The sequence below is a fragment of the Amblyomma maculatum genome, chromosome 3 (genome assembly GCF_055883805.1).
Source record: "Amblyomma maculatum isolate TAMU_Amacu chromosome 3, ASM5588380v1, whole genome shotgun sequence".
Classification (NCBI taxonomy): Eukaryota; Metazoa; Arthropoda; class Arachnida; order Ixodida; family Ixodidae; genus Amblyomma; species Amblyomma maculatum.
The window spans coordinates 83043586-83058962 of NC_139346.1; the positions used below are offsets into that span (position 1 = coordinate 83043586).

Sequence of the window (15377 nt, forward strand, 5' to 3'; positions counted from 1 at the left end):
GCGTGAACATTAACAGAGTTGAATGGCTATTTGGCCAACGGCAACCGGTAATCCCATGCCCTATGCAACTCACGAGACAATGGGCCTTCTCAGCTTCTAGCAAACAAACCCGCCATGTTGCACCAGCTACCCCAAGCAGAGGAAGGTGCATACAAGACTAACCTCTCAAAGCTGCACGTCCCTACAACACACCACGAAAGGGGGGCTGCAGGTTAGTCCGGCCTGCCAGGAATTTATGCACAAATGTCGAACAGTGCACAATAATTTTCCTCTCCAATCAGAATTCAGCGAGAAAAGTAAGGCCTTAAAACCAGAACCTTTTCCAAACTAAATCTAATACAAATAGGCCTCCCTTTGCAAAAATCATGTAGCTAGAAAACAAACAAGTATCTGATAGCAATAATACTGAATCACATCTTTTTACTACTATTTGTTACTTATGCAAATATTCTTATAAAGCAATCAGTAATCAAGGTACCAAAGCCCTAACAGCTGGACTGCAGTACAGTACAACACCGTAGCTTATGAAGTTAGATATAGCAGTAGGAAAACTCAATACTAATCTCTAGTCGAAAGTCTCAACACTAAACAAAGACAAGACCAAAGGGTCATGGAGCATGTGAGGACGCAATTTTATTTCTCCTTCAGAAACTACATACATTTCTTTTTTTTTTAAACTTCTCCTATATATATATAATATGTATAATGTATATATAACAAGTCTCTCATTCCAAGGTGAGGCAGAAAAAAAAGAGGCAGGGCACACAGCATCTCATTCTTTTCTTACTTTCAGATGAAAAGAAGAAAATGAAAACAATGGGCACACAGAAAAAAAAACGATGCACACACGTCTTCACCATGATGCTGTCCCTGCAACCTTGAGGGACAGGAGTCTGCAACTCCCTTTCCCTCCCCACACAACAATGGCAGCAAACCTCTCCTTTCCTCCTCTGCAAGACAGGCAATTTTCCCCCAGCACGTGGGAGTAGCTGTGCAAGCATATTGTGTCACAGGCTCATTAGCCCAGAATGCCTGGCACCAAGTGCCACTGCTTGCTGCAAGCCAACGAGTCCACAGGAGAAGCCAGAGAGGCCAGCACGTACATAAATAGAGCACTCAATTTTGTTAGACAAAGAAAAAAAAGAAAGCTTGTCACAAAACATGCACAGAACGGGGCTTGCCCCCCACCCAGTTGCATGTTCTCAGGCCTGCCCCACGATTGTTTCTCTAGGCAGAGTCCTTCGCGGCTTCGACATCACGAGAGTGAACGGTGTGTGTGTGTGCCCCCTTTTGATCACCACTATTATATAGCAACACTGGTCCTGTCTTCCAGCCACTCGACGCTATTGGAATAATGGCAAAAAAAAAAGTGCTGTGGGCTTGGAAAATTTAAAAGACGAGATAAAGCACTCCAAATGTATACTGTACAACCAGCCCCACTCGCAAACTCAACTCTTCCCAGGCACGCAACAATGACAAGGAGGGGGGACACATACGCACAAGCATACAGTGGATAAGGTAAGGGCATAGTACAATCTGAGTGGCTAGATGCTCAGCTGCACAAAAGCAAAAAAAATATCTCTGACCACTCGGCTACAAACACTTGGCCTCTCGAAGAAAGGAGGAGCGGGATACTCTTGCAACAAGACGCTAACATGCGTGCACACTCAGTATGTGTTACACAATAGTCACACACAAGACACATAGCGCGCCCGGAACCAGCAGGCTGGGAAACAGTGAAAACGAGCGGGGAGGAATGTTGCTTCTACTGCACTTGACGGAGCCATAAATGAGGAAGAAAAAAAATTAAGAGCGTTAAGCACGGGGCGCGGCCTGGCAAAGCAGCCTTTCTGCGACCACAGAGCTCAAGAAAAAGGGTTTACAGAAGAGGCCAGGCCAAACAAGGGGGCGGGATGCGTCGAGTCACTTGCAGTCTGTTCAGCCACCCACTGGGCGGTCGGTGTGGTGTTCGCCTACATGCTGTAGCCTTGGTATCCCGGCATGGGTGCGCCATAGGGGGGCGCGTAACCGGGTGCACCCAGCATGCCCGGTGGCGCTGTCAGCATTAGCTGGGGCTCAGGGGCTGCAAGCAGGAAACAAGAGCAGCATAAGCATCAAGCTGGCTTTGAAAAAAGCCCCCAGCACTGGGTATGGTCATAGAGATTATCCATGGCTTGGTTTGATGCTTATGGGGTTCAGTGTTATGAAGCAACTCGGGCTACGAAGGACACCGAAGGGGAGGCAAGTAATTTTAACCAGCTATCGTCTTTAACCTTCCCGCACACAGAGGCACATTGCACTTCATCTCCATCAAAACAGTTGCCACACCTGGGATCGAACAGTGTCCCTTCCCAGCTCTAACTAATCAGCCGCCTCGGCGAGACGTCGCCAAACATAACTGCTATACTGTATTCTCGTATAATCCGCTCCAGCATATAGCTCGCACCCAAACTGAACTCTGCGTCCTCGCGTATACGCCTCACATTTATCTGGGGAAAAAAATTAAAAGAATAGCACTAGGAAGATACAACTGTACAGTCTGATCATTTCATTATCAAAACATTTATTCAAACAACCGCCACAATGTCACTGGTTATCCAATTCTCAATCGTTGCCGCTCTCTCTGCTACTATCCGACGAAGCTTCATCGCCACTCTCAAAGACAGTCGTCCTTGGAAACATCCAAGCTGTTACCGGTGGCACATTCTTTTGAACCTCTTACGCACCAAGTCGGCCGGTATCTTTCCACGCGTCCACGATCCACTGGCAGGTCAGTGGAATATTGGGCCTTCACACTCGCCCCATCTGTCTGAGGGCCTTTACATGAAGGCCGTTGGCCATCCAATGGGCATACGGCTGCTTCACATGTGCCTTGAATGGCTTGTTCAGGCACAAGTCCAGTGGCTGTAGCATGGACGTCATGCAAGACTACGTCGGTACTTGTCTCAGCCAGGCGAACCTTCACCGCATCAGTGCAGCGGCCTCTGAAGGAATCCAGCACGAGCATCCACCGCGTGTCAGCAAAGCACCTGGTCTTCATTCCCAGATTACTCTGATCCAGTCATCAACTAGGCCACTGTTCATCCAGGAATTTTCTTCCGCATGCACGATTCCTAGGGGCAGCGGTGTGCTAGGTCAAGTCTTGCACTTGAATATTACATACAGGCGCAGTTTCGTCCCGTCAGCCAAAGCGCATAACATTACTGTGCAGCGCAGCTTGGAGTTTCCGCAGGTCAGCACGAAGACAGATTTGGAACCCATTTTTTTTTTTTCAGTCATGTCCATCAGCATCTGAAAACTACACTGCGGTCTGATCAGCATTTCCCACCAGAGACCGCAAATAGCATAAAAACGCGTGTAAGGGGCACGCTTTTTTTTTCCAGATCAGAGAGCCAATCTTCAGAATGCAGCCCATACATGCGACATACGAAAAAATTATTTCACAGTAAAAACAACCAATCAGTGAATGTGCAGTCTTTATTTACCGTTCAATCGTCACGCGCAGTCTTCCTACTCAGAGCTGGTGCTGTGCTCTGGTCACGTTCACCCCAAAAGTCGTCTTCAGTCACGTCTAAACGATGGCAAACTCCACTACATTCAGTTTAAAGCCTGCCACTTGCCCATCATGCTAGAATGGCAATCCTCGATGGCATTCACGAAAAATAAAGCAGAGAGCACACAACAGTCGCAACTACGGCCCCACCAACCACACTACCACTACTCATGTGCTTTTGACAGTTACAAAACAAAGCCAGGGTGGGCGGGGCTGGCGATACGGATACTGATGCAGATATGAATTGTGGAAGCTCTCAGCGGAGGGAAAATATGATGATGATGACCTGTGACTTCGGGCGTCATCCTTGGGCGGCATCTGGAAACTCCTGCACTCGTACATTTTGAAGGCTATTCCCGCAAGGGTCGTGGAATGTTTGGGTGTGGTCCTTAAAACAATTTTTTTAAATATTTACTTTGGGAAGTATGGGGTGGGGCCCTTACTTGCATTTATACCGTAACTGTGCTCCTTCTAAAGTCTCATGACATATCATTGAAAGCTCAACAATTTTTCCACGTAAGCATCAGGAAGCCGCTAGAACGTTGTTTGCCGTCACATCGCTGAAGCCATCCACGGCTTGCATGAAACTAGTGTGGAACGTTCATTTTCCGGGCCAGCTTCAGGGCTTCCATTTGAGCCACCTCTGTCAAAACAGCGTGGCCACGACTCCTCTGCTCCTCACTGAACTTGGTAAGCTGTGTCTCGAGGTGGAAGGTAACAAGCCAGTCTTCGGACCACGAAATGCTCTCCTGTCCCAGTTATTTATATGCTCATTTTTCTTCCTCCAGTCGCAAATGCACAACTCGACTTCATATTTTGCTGCAGCTCTATTGCAGGTTTTTTTGGCAGTGGCTATAGCCGTTATCTTCTTTTTGCTGTGAAATACTGCCGCCGAGTCACACTCTTTGTGCCAAAACAAAGCACGCCAACAGTGCACACTGGGTTGACTGGGAGTTTAAACAGCACCAGACAAAAGGCCCAACAACCGCTGGATGAACAATGCAAAACCAATGGTGTGGAATAAGCAGACTATAACTATGGATGTGGATTTGGCTATGCCTTTTGTTCCCTCCTTATCGGCTTGACAAGAGTGAATGACAATGGGGATGGACTACACTAGAAGCTTGCGCAGTGCCGTGTCTATGATGACCGAGTAAAGCTCACACGCATTGTAGCCATCTGGCATCCATTGCACATCCGAGCAGTGCTTAAATGGAAATGAAAATAACCTCACCACTGCGCAGCCGGGTAAGTCATTTTCTTCAAGGTAAGGACATCTCTTTCATCAGTACTTCTGCTATTCAAGAACTCTTCATTCTTGAAAATTGGAGACCCACATTCTCGTCAACCCCAATTTTTCTTTTACAGTACAAGTTTCTATAGGATGCATCACAGTTTCTAAGCAAAGTCCAAAATAGAGCGCAAGTACGACTGGAGTCCAAAAATCTGTGGGTGAACGAAAGCCCAGTCGCAACACTACGAACCTGCATGGTAAGCACCCGCAGGCTTGAAACAAAAGTGAATCCAGCAATGTTGACTATGGCGCCAAAGAGTCTGAACTAAATACTTAACATAGCTGCAGCCTGCTGCGGACCAACCAAGAATACCAGACCTCACCTGCTAATGAAGTAAACCGAAATTGCATGCAAAAAAACATGGCCAACTCACCATAGACAAGGGGCTTCTGTTCATTCTGTGCAGATTCTTCCAGCCTCTGGTTTTCATTCTCTTCTAATTTGTCAACCTGTACCGAGAAAGGAGAAATCGAACACCTTTCATCTGCTGCACGTACACTACGACAGGCACACGCTGCACAAAGATTCGGGCAAGATAAATGCCACCCCGGGTCCTACAGGTGATTAAGTCAGCAACTATTAAGCTACCTGAAACAGCAATGCCATGTGGACCCTCCCAGTCATTGAGGAACATAAAGTGGTTTGAAATACATTTACACAGCCTTGCAAATTGATCAGAACTAAAAATATGGACGAGCAATTCATTACAGCAATCTGAAATGCCAATTGCTGTTGCATCATGTTATCACACTGCGCTCAGAATAGAATGTGTTATACAGTCGAACCCGGATATATCTAACTCTAAGGGGATTGCGAAAACGTTCGATATATTGATAATTCGATATACAGAAATTTGCTTGTGACGGCACTTACGATGTGAAAAAACGATACCGTACTTGCCGCATAATCAACCCACTCGCATAATGAACCCACTCTCCACTTTTGCACCAGAGAATTTGAAAAAAAAATAAAAATGCGTTAAGGCCAGCTCACTCACATGCAAGCGATTGAGCGATCTCAGCGACGAGCGGCAGCGACAGAGCGAAAAATTTCCAACTTAATGGAACTGCGTCCCGCTGGCCGCTTGAGCCACCGCGGCAGCTCAAAACAAGGTTTCTGTGTCGCTGCGGCAGAAAATCGCGAGCGTTTTCGTTGCATGTCGATGGCGCGCGTCACTCCGTTTCGGTCGTCGCATCCACAGCTCATTTCTTGGCAGCGTGCCAAGATGTTGCGCAGCGTTAACATCAGGGCACGTTTATCTTTTTATAGCTCCTCCGGTGGCAGGGAGCCAACTTGGCAGAGTGCCCATGATTGCTTGATTGCGCAAGCCTGGTTCGATTTACCACGCCGCGCTTGGGGCGGGAGTCATGATCGCAGCAGCTGACGGCGTGCTTCCGTTGATTCATACATGCAAAGATAAATGGCTCCCGCCAAAAAAAAAAAAAAAACAGCCTGCCGCTTCTTAACGTCCGCAGCCGCCATATCTAATGCTACGTTGCGCGGACAGCAGAACGATAAAGAATGACTCTTGCAAGAAAAAAAAAAAAAAACAGAGCTGCCGCTTCTTAATGTCCGCAGGCGCCATAACTACAGCCGCCGCGCGCAGAGGGTTTGCGACACACGCTGGAGAAAGCGCCCCACGTCTGTCTGAAAACCAGCTGAGCTGGCTTGGCGCATGCGTAGCTCGTGCTGAAGGAGAGAGCTCGGCAGAAGAATGGGCACACCCACACACATGGCTTGCAAACGTCATGTGTTGGTGCGCGGCAAACGATAACTGCAGATGTGCGCGCCTTTGGGGAATGGACGCGGCGCTGTCCAGAACTGTCCCCTCTCATTCCTTCCGCGCGTGGCTTGAAAACGCCACGCGGCAAACGGCCAAGGGTGATGCGATCGTCTTTGCGGAAGGCACACTTTCCAGTGCGTGGTGCAGAGTTGGATATATTGAAAGACCGGCGAAATTGAGTTCGATATATGACGCGGTTTTCCTATACTTTTACATGGGATTTTCAAGGGGATATTGCGCGAGTTCGATATAACCAAAATTCGATATATCCGGGTTTGATATAACCGGGTTCGACTGTATAGGGTTTAACTTCATGAAGAGACGGCTGCGGTGAAGACTCCATGGTGACTCTGTAGGTGCAGTAGGTGCATCGTGGTACTGAACCGCGCCTGCATCACCCTTATGCATTTTTTTCTTTCAGTTTTCACACTCTCCAGGGAGCGGACCTGTGAAGTTGACTTGCACGCCTCCCTCACCACAGCAGTGAAACCCCGATCGTGCACCTTCCGTTCACGTGATGAGCCCTTAGTGATTTAGCGCAGGTCCAGCAAACTTCCGACCGAGAAAATGCATTAAAAGCACTGGATCACACTGCGAGAAATTAGATATGGACCGTTTCACAATGGCTGGCGGGAACTGTCCAAAATGATCACACCAACTCGAGGAAAACTGGAATGGATAAACCTAGCTTTGGGTGCAGCACAGTACCAAAGTGGTCCACAAGCACAGAACTGATTACAGTGGAGCTTTAGTGACTAACTGCATGCGTCTTGCAAAACCCAACAACTTCTGGCAAAACCCAGTTTCGTACCACATGATAGGGGATTGCAATTAAAATTTGGGAGTCTCCGTGAAAACTTGGGAAAGATAGCACATATGGCACGTTCTACACTGGTTTCACACATCAGCTTTGTTTCACAACGCATCTGCATCTGGCCATGCGTGTGCCACACAAGATCACAATTGCAGACCACCCACACGCACCTTGGTGATGTACTCGCGCATGACCTGCACAAAGTAGGGCATGGCAAAGTCCATGATGCTGTGCTTCCAGGCCAGTTCGAGGATGACGTCCGGGTGGAGCAAGTCATAGCACTGGAAGAGGCAGGCACCAAAGCACTCGTAGTTCTTCTCGTCCAGAAACCAGCCCAGGAGCTCCTCGGCCGTCTCCGCATGCTTGGATTCTGCCGCATACTCCATGGCATCCCGGAAGAGACGGTCCTTCTTGCACAGCTCCACCGACTGCTTCCAGCGGTTGTTGCCCTTGTAGAGGTAGGCCGCCAGGCGGCGGAACTCTACCAGGTCGTGCCGCTCCAGCCGCTGAGCCAGGGCAATATTGTCGAAGTTGTCGAAGGCGTCGATGGATGTGCGGAGCCCCTGGAAGTCCTCTTCCTCGATGAGTAAGCCGTTGAGAGCCTCGTTAACCGCCTTGTTGTTGAGGCTTTGCACCGAGCGCAGGTACGGCTTGACCAGGGGCAAGTGGCCCACCCGCGTGAAATGGCCCACAGCCCGTGTGTGGTCCATGCGTGGTGCCAGCACCAGCAGCAGGTCATTCAGCAGCATGGGCTTGTGGTCTAGGTAGAATTGCACTGCCCGGTAGTACAGCTCAATGTTGGCCACCTGCACAGGAAACAAGAGGATCAGCATTCTCCTACAGGGGAGTTGCTCGACACAAGCTGGGGAGGAAAGTCTCAAAGCACTCACGTCTATACTACTTCCAGCCCCTGTGCTAGATCACAATTTCACTTTTATACCGTGCTCCTAACAATAACTATTCCTCTCCAAACAGATACAATATGATCCCAGCCAGAGACTGTAAAGGCTCTTCAATCCAGATTACCTAGCAAAGAAAAAGAAAAAAGGGGCACTATTCGAATGCCAAAGCAGCGAATAATCACCCAACATGACATACCTTTAGCGAGCCAAATATGGAGTGTTTGCAATATGGCCTTTCGGCCAAAATGCGGACTGCTGTAGTCAAATCTGTACCGTATTTACCCGCATAATGCTCGCACCCCCAACATTGGGCGTCAAAAATTGTAATTTTGCTTTTCCTCACATAATCATCGCACCACCAATATTTCCACCGCGAGAGTCGTCTGCTAGTAGTAGCAAGAGCCATCTTTGGAGCGCTACTGAGCCTAGCTGGCCTCGTGTGCACGTGCTACAAGGCGAAGATAGCGTGCTTGGGTAGATCATCATCATCATCATAGGTTATGCTCGTTTTTTTTTTGTACTTCTATGATGCTCGTAGGTGTCCCCGCATCTCGTCAGTGTTCCTTTGTTCCGTCTCTGTTCTTTGCTTTGTTCCACCGTCTACCGTGTTCTTGGTGCTGCATTGCGATGGGGCGGTATGCAAGTTGCACAGCTGCTTTCAAGCTGAAAGCTTTCTAATACTGGCTACAGCATAGCAACCGCGCTGCCAACAGGCACTTTGGCGTCAACGAGTTCTGCGTAGTACACTCTGGAGACAGCGATTGCAGTGTCGACACGGTCTTTGGTGAAGTCTGATCAAGAGTAGAACTGTATGGACTGCTGTGAGCATTATACCATGAAATGCGGGTAGTGATGAGGCTGCGTGCTGCAAATAAAGTGCTTTAGCGATTTGTGCTTTTGGTGACCCTGCACTTTTACAACAAGGGTAAGTTCTGCTTGAAAGTAATGTTTTGGTTATATTTACAATAGCTGGCCTAAGAATCCCGATTCACATCTATTTAAATTTGCTTTTAGCGCTCCTAAACATTCGCTCGAAAATTTTTCCCGCGTAATTATTGACCTCCCAACTTGGCATCAATTTTCCCCACACAAAAAAAAAAACACGAGCGTTATGAGAGTAGATACGGTAAACGAAAAAAGGGTAACCACTACCTGCATGTGGGAACAAGGCCAGTCTAAGAGCAATGAATTGCATGACTGCAACTTCATGACCATTTGCACCAACAACTTCTATTCCTGGTTAGTAAAATAATCATGCGTACTCCCACCTCTCCAGCAGTTTAGACACAATGGCAAGGTGGCCATGGCTTCAACAAAAATTTGTTGCAGGCACTTAGATCTCCATTATATGCAGTAAGCTAAACCCTTCCCTGCAACCACATCACTAATTTGAAATTTTACTCATTTTTTTTCCTATGTTTTGTTTTTCCTTTTACTTTTTTCTCACGGTTTTCCTTTGTCCTTACTCTCACGGTTTTCCTTACTAATTTTTTCCTCTTACTTTTCACTGACTGTATTCGACGTAACAGAATGAAGAGTCCTGACATTTAAGCTTTGCAACATTTTTGTACATTTTTTGCAAAATTTCGATGTCGAATTTACTTTTATGGCTATAATCAAGTAATTCCACATCAATTAAATTTTGCACATGGAGACATTTTTTCACTCTACCTCAAAAAAATTCCTTTACTCATAAATCACATCATTCTTCGACAGGGACAGCGTGACACCCTCTGCGGACGGACACTTTCTGCCGCCCACAGCTGTACACTACACCCACCCCACCACCGTGAGATGCTGCTCGAGTGTGCACTCGCATCACCTCCCCTCCCATTTCCAACGAACATTTTTGCAAAAGGTTAGAACAGCCTCGGTGAGCGTGACAGAGCTTCAATACAGACTCCCTTTTCTGGAGTAACGACCTTGTGTGTCGGGTGAACGCAGTTTTAAAAATTTATTGTGTCAATACATTCTGACATGCGCCAGAAGGTAGAGATATTCGCTTTGAAATTACAGCAACAAAACTACTTTCCCCTTCGGATTTGTTTCGAACCAGAAAACCACCATTTACACAGGACCAATAAAATGTAGCATTTGAAAATAACTACGCAGTTTGGTTTTTCTCGATTTAAAAAGGTGTTAAAATTATTTGCTTTGAAATTATTCGAGACAATTTGCCATTTACTTTGAGTTCTCTTCAAAACAAATTTTTTGCACACCTCTGCATTCAAGAGCAGCCATGAAGCCTCTAAATTTGGTGCCGGTGGAGAATCACTACCAGATCTCTAAAAAGCATGTCCTCACGGTTATGCAACAATTTGAAGCAACTCCCAAGTTTGGCACACAAAGTATGGTCTTTGGTTAATAAAAGGACGAAGAACGTGGTAGCATCTTCAGTGGTCAGGAGGACTCATCACAACCTCATGCTAAGCAGACCAAGCCGAATGCAACAACATTCTCCAGTACTAAAATGTCCTAGGAACAGGCGTCGCAATAAATGGACGTGTTGCAGCAACCCCATCTCCCAAAGCAACAAAAGTGGCTGCTGCGTCAGAAGCACAGCCCACTTTTTATAAGTTCAGCCTGCCAGCAATGAATCAAATGACATTTAGCCAATGTAACTTCCTCGTATGATAACAAGGAGCGTGAACAGCCTTTAATAAGGCTGTATTAGACCCTACAAGTTCAGAATTAGAGCAATGAAAATGCCATTAACACTTTCCTGCCTGCGCCTATTCCCATTGATAGTTTCAAGATTCAAGATTCAAATTTTCCCGCATTAAAAACGCTCCTTGACAAGTGGCATCATTCGATGGGAAATAGACACTTTCAGTTTTGCTTTTGATGTAATTTTTCCACCAAACAGCGCCCGTCTAGATGGTCTCCAGAGTCAGGTGATCGGCACTCCTTGTTTACATCATCGTGTCGACGTCGCGTGCTCCTGCTGCACGGAAAAGGCGCGGTTCCGCGGAAGTTGACGCATCGGAGAACTCGTTTGTGGATGCGAACAGCAGCAGTGACGACTCAGAAGACAAATTCAGCTCTTCAGACTTTAGCACTGACAGCGAAACTACGTTAAACCAACCCGGACCATCGACAACCATGCCTCGACAAGTTTCGTGTTCGCTCCCCAAAATGTTCAGCTTTTGCTGCACGCTATCTGAAGAAATCACTGTTTTGAAGGTCTCAACTGTTATCTGCAGGGTGACAACATCTTTTGGGCAGTAGTAGTGTTTTCCGCTAGAGGCTAACCAGGGGTCGACCTCGACTACTGTTTTCTTTCCTAATTCAGCAAATACTGTTTGCTGCAATGTTTTATTGGTCCCTGCTGTAAAACATATGTTTTGAAATTTTTTTGTTTTATGTGTGTCAAAAAACTAATGCTTTTGTGTGTTGTTTTTTAACTACAATTTATTGGCGTTCTTTTTTTCTTCACTTGTTCAATAAACATGCTGATTGTCCTAATACCATTGTGAAGAGGAATTCCTCATCTACAATTTGATACTAGACATTACTGTACCAAGCAAGTTTTGTTAAAGAAAAAAGAATATTAATGACACCACCCACAAACCAACCCTTTTCCCGCGGACAGGAAGGCGTTCTTTTTTTCTTCACTTGTTCAATAAACATGCTGATTGTCCTAATACCATTGTGAAGAGGAATTCCTCATCTACAATTTGATACTAGACATTACTGTACCAAGCAAGTTTTGTTAAAGAAAAAAGAATATTAATGACACCACCCACAAACCAACCCTTTTCCCGCGGACAGGAAGGTGTTAAGGCACACAGTCAAGCAGCATCTCCTTGTGCTGAACAGATTAAACTGGAGGCGACATATGCTCCAATTAAACATATTCTCGGAGAGGCTCTCAATGCGATCTAATTATTCAGCGGTGCAACAGACCCGAAACCAGCCTTTGCAGGAAACAACCGGTTCACACAACAGTCCCTGAAGAAGAGGAAGCAACCACTGGCCTTGGTGATGATCTCCTTGAAGTGGGCCTCTCGCCACGCCTCTGTCGGGTGCTGCATCATGGTGACGACCGCATTGTCAAACTCCTCGTACTTGTCATAGAGGAAGACCAGCTCGGCCCACAGGTGAGCCTGCTCGGCGGCCCGCAGCACCTTGGGGATGTTGACGCGCGACCAGAAGAGCTCGAGATGCTCGCGCATCTTGCCCGGCTTGTACTTTGAGTACAGAATGGCCAACTCAGTGAACATGCCCATGTGGGCCCGCTCCAGGCCCAGGGCCGCCTCCAGCAGGGCAATGAGTTCTTCAAAGTAGCCCCGGTCCTGGTAGTAGTTGATCAGGTCCTCCAGCTCGTCGGCGTGCACCACAATGTGCAGGCCACACATCTGAGCCAGCCGAAACTCCTCACTGTCCACGCAGGCAAAGCACACCTCCTTCCAGGTGCGCGTCGAGTTGGCCTTGCGCGCCGAGTCCACAGCACCCTGGAACTCCTTCAGGTGCACCAAGGTGATGGCCAGGCGAGCAAAGTTGGACACGTTGTTGTACAGGAGCTTGGCTGGCTCGTACAGGCCGTCCTCAAAGCAACGGTCACCGATGCGCTGCACGTCCGCGTGGTTGGGGCCCGACACAAACTCTTCCAGATCCGCCAGACGGTTGGTCTTGGCGTATGCGTAGATCAGCTCAGACTCGACGTATGACTCGCGCCCCTTCTTGCGCGCCATCTGCAGGTACCGCACCAGGTCCTCCCACGACCCTGTCTTGTGGGCCGTCTGCACCACGTCCAGGTAGGCCGTGTGGTCGCCTGCCTTGATAAACGAGTCGATGGCCTCCTTGACCAGGCCCTGGCTCAGCTGAGCGCGTGCCAGCTGGCTCCAGACGCCAGGCTCATTGCATCGCTCAGCAAACTCGTATGCCCGGTCAAGGTTCTGGATGTGTTCGATCAGCACCTGCACCAGAGACGGCACGATGACGTTAACCAGATTGCTTGCCTAGGAAAGATCTCAAAACAGCCCTCAAGACAACTAGAACTGGAACAGAACTCATCTGTGGCTTAAACAGAACACAATGGAATGGAAGGGCACAATGGAAATATTCCAGTCTCAAGTAGTCTATTCCACAGTTGTTTTGTTAGAAACACTGCAGAAAAATCTTAAGGGAATTTTTCTGTCAGTTCATGGCATCATTTTTATGTAGACCTATGGTGGAAACCATGAGCAGCAACACCAACGACTGGGCATCGACAGAAGCGATTTAGCTAGACAGTAAGTGCATTTGTAATGTCGAGTAGCATCCATTTCAGTCGCAACATCTAAAGCATAAGAATGTGCACTCTGTCGACAAAAGTTTTAATCACTGCTTCATCCAGGAGTTCAAAAACATGGTGGCGCCATCTAGTGGTTAATACCAAAAGGACATAAGGCAATGCGAAAGGGTGGTATTAATAGGTGCACCAGAGAGGCAAAATATAGAAATATAAAACATGACCAGAAGTTCCGAAACAAAATAAAAAGACTGCAAGTAATTAGATAGTGCTATTTTCCAAAGATACGGCCATGTGGGGTACTACAGCAAAAATGACCGCGCTTTATCACAAGAGGGCGCTTCCCATGATTTTACGATATTTTCGGGGTGAAATTAAAATGACAAATCCTCCTTTCTTGCATGCTGTAGTGTTCAATCTGTATACACGAGGCAAGGTGTTTTCATTTTCACTACAGTCTCATGACATATTTTGATCAGTGTCCTGTCCCTTTAAACCTACCATTCTTACTCTTGATAAACCTAGTCTACAGAATGCAGCACAAGGCCTTATGAAATCTGAATATAGGAACATTCACATTGAGACAGTGCTCCGAAGGCCATAAAGCCTGCCAAGTCATCGTGTCTAAAAGTGGCAGAAACTACACACTCTAAACAAGCATTATGATGAGTTGCAACTGAAAAACTACTCTTGCATATGCTTTTGCAGCAACACTAGCAAACCATCCATAACTGGTCGTGCTGCCCAGCTTTACATCAATTAGCACTAACATGCACACTACTGTCAAAGCCTAGCCAGGCATACCTGAATGGCTGACGTGTTGACATCAAACTTTCGGAAGATGGCAAAGGCCTCTTCATACAGCTCACTCCCGATAGCGATGTTTGCTATGTCGGGGGCATCATAGTTGTCCAGGCGGTTGATGTACTCCATGACGCGCGAGCGGTCTGCCTTGATGGCCGTCAGGATGAGCAGGTTCTGAAGGTTGCGATGGTCAGAAAAGACCGAGTTCTCCAGCACGATCTTCTCCAACAGCTCAATGAGCTCATTGGGCAGGTCTGCTGTCATGAAGGCCTTGACTGTAACCGAAATGTCCTCCGGATCCTGGGTCTCCGAAAGGGCGGTCTGAACCACCTGGTCAATCAGGGGCCGCCGGAAGGGGTTGCTCTCGGCCAGAACTTCAGCCCAGAGGTCGGGGTCCCGGCGGCGCACCAGATAGCGCGCCTCGCTCTTGAACAGCGAGTTTTCATTGCACACCTGCACGCACAAACACCAAGGTCACAGTCTGAAAAAGTATTCATTATGACAAGTGCTCCCAGACATTACTCAACTGCAACCCTCTACACTGTTGGCATTGCCTGTGCTGCTGACTTTTCTCAAAAATAAAATCTGATGTCCCCTCATTAGGCTACTCCGTAAAAAATCTGCAGTTGCAGAACAAGCAACTCTCTGCAAGTTAAATTTGGCATTCTCTTGTTAAAAAAAACCTTGTGCAGCTCAGGACACATGGCTTTTCAATATTCTACTGGACTAGTTAGAAAATGATCAACAAGACATAGGATTAGAATACCTGCTGCAATCTACCTTGAAATGGCACTGCTAAGTAGCCCAAAAAGAATTTACTACAGTTGAACCTGGATATAACGAAGTTGATAAAAGTTCGCAATTTTTCGTTACATGCAGGTTTTGTATGAAGGCTTGCACGAATGATGCAGAAACGAAACCGAAAGGCTTCAGATATCAGTGAAGGTGAACTCACCCTTCAGGCATTTATTTTACAGTAAATAAACTGCATAA

The 15377-nt window shown here is 47.1% G+C and overlaps 1 protein-coding gene across 1 annotated transcript in view; it reads right to left on the reverse strand.

Moving 5' to 3' along the window:
- Positions 1–608: 608 nt before the first annotated feature.
- The window catches only part of Chc (clathrin heavy chain), a 49887-nt gene continuing 35118 nt past the window's right edge, over positions 609–15377 (reverse strand). Inside the window, exons 10-14 of the mRNA XM_084597685.1 lie at positions 14385–14837; positions 12325–13266; positions 7616–8251; positions 5222–5297; positions 609–2083 (exon numbers count right to left, since the gene is read on the reverse strand). Of these exons, the coding sequence (XP_084453811.1) occupies positions 1974–2083; positions 5222–5297; positions 7616–8251; positions 12325–13266; positions 14385–14837 (2217 nt within the window). The 3' untranslated portion in view covers positions 609–1973. The remainder of the gene's footprint in view (positions 2084–5221; positions 5298–7615; positions 8252–12324; positions 13267–14384; positions 14838–15377) is intronic.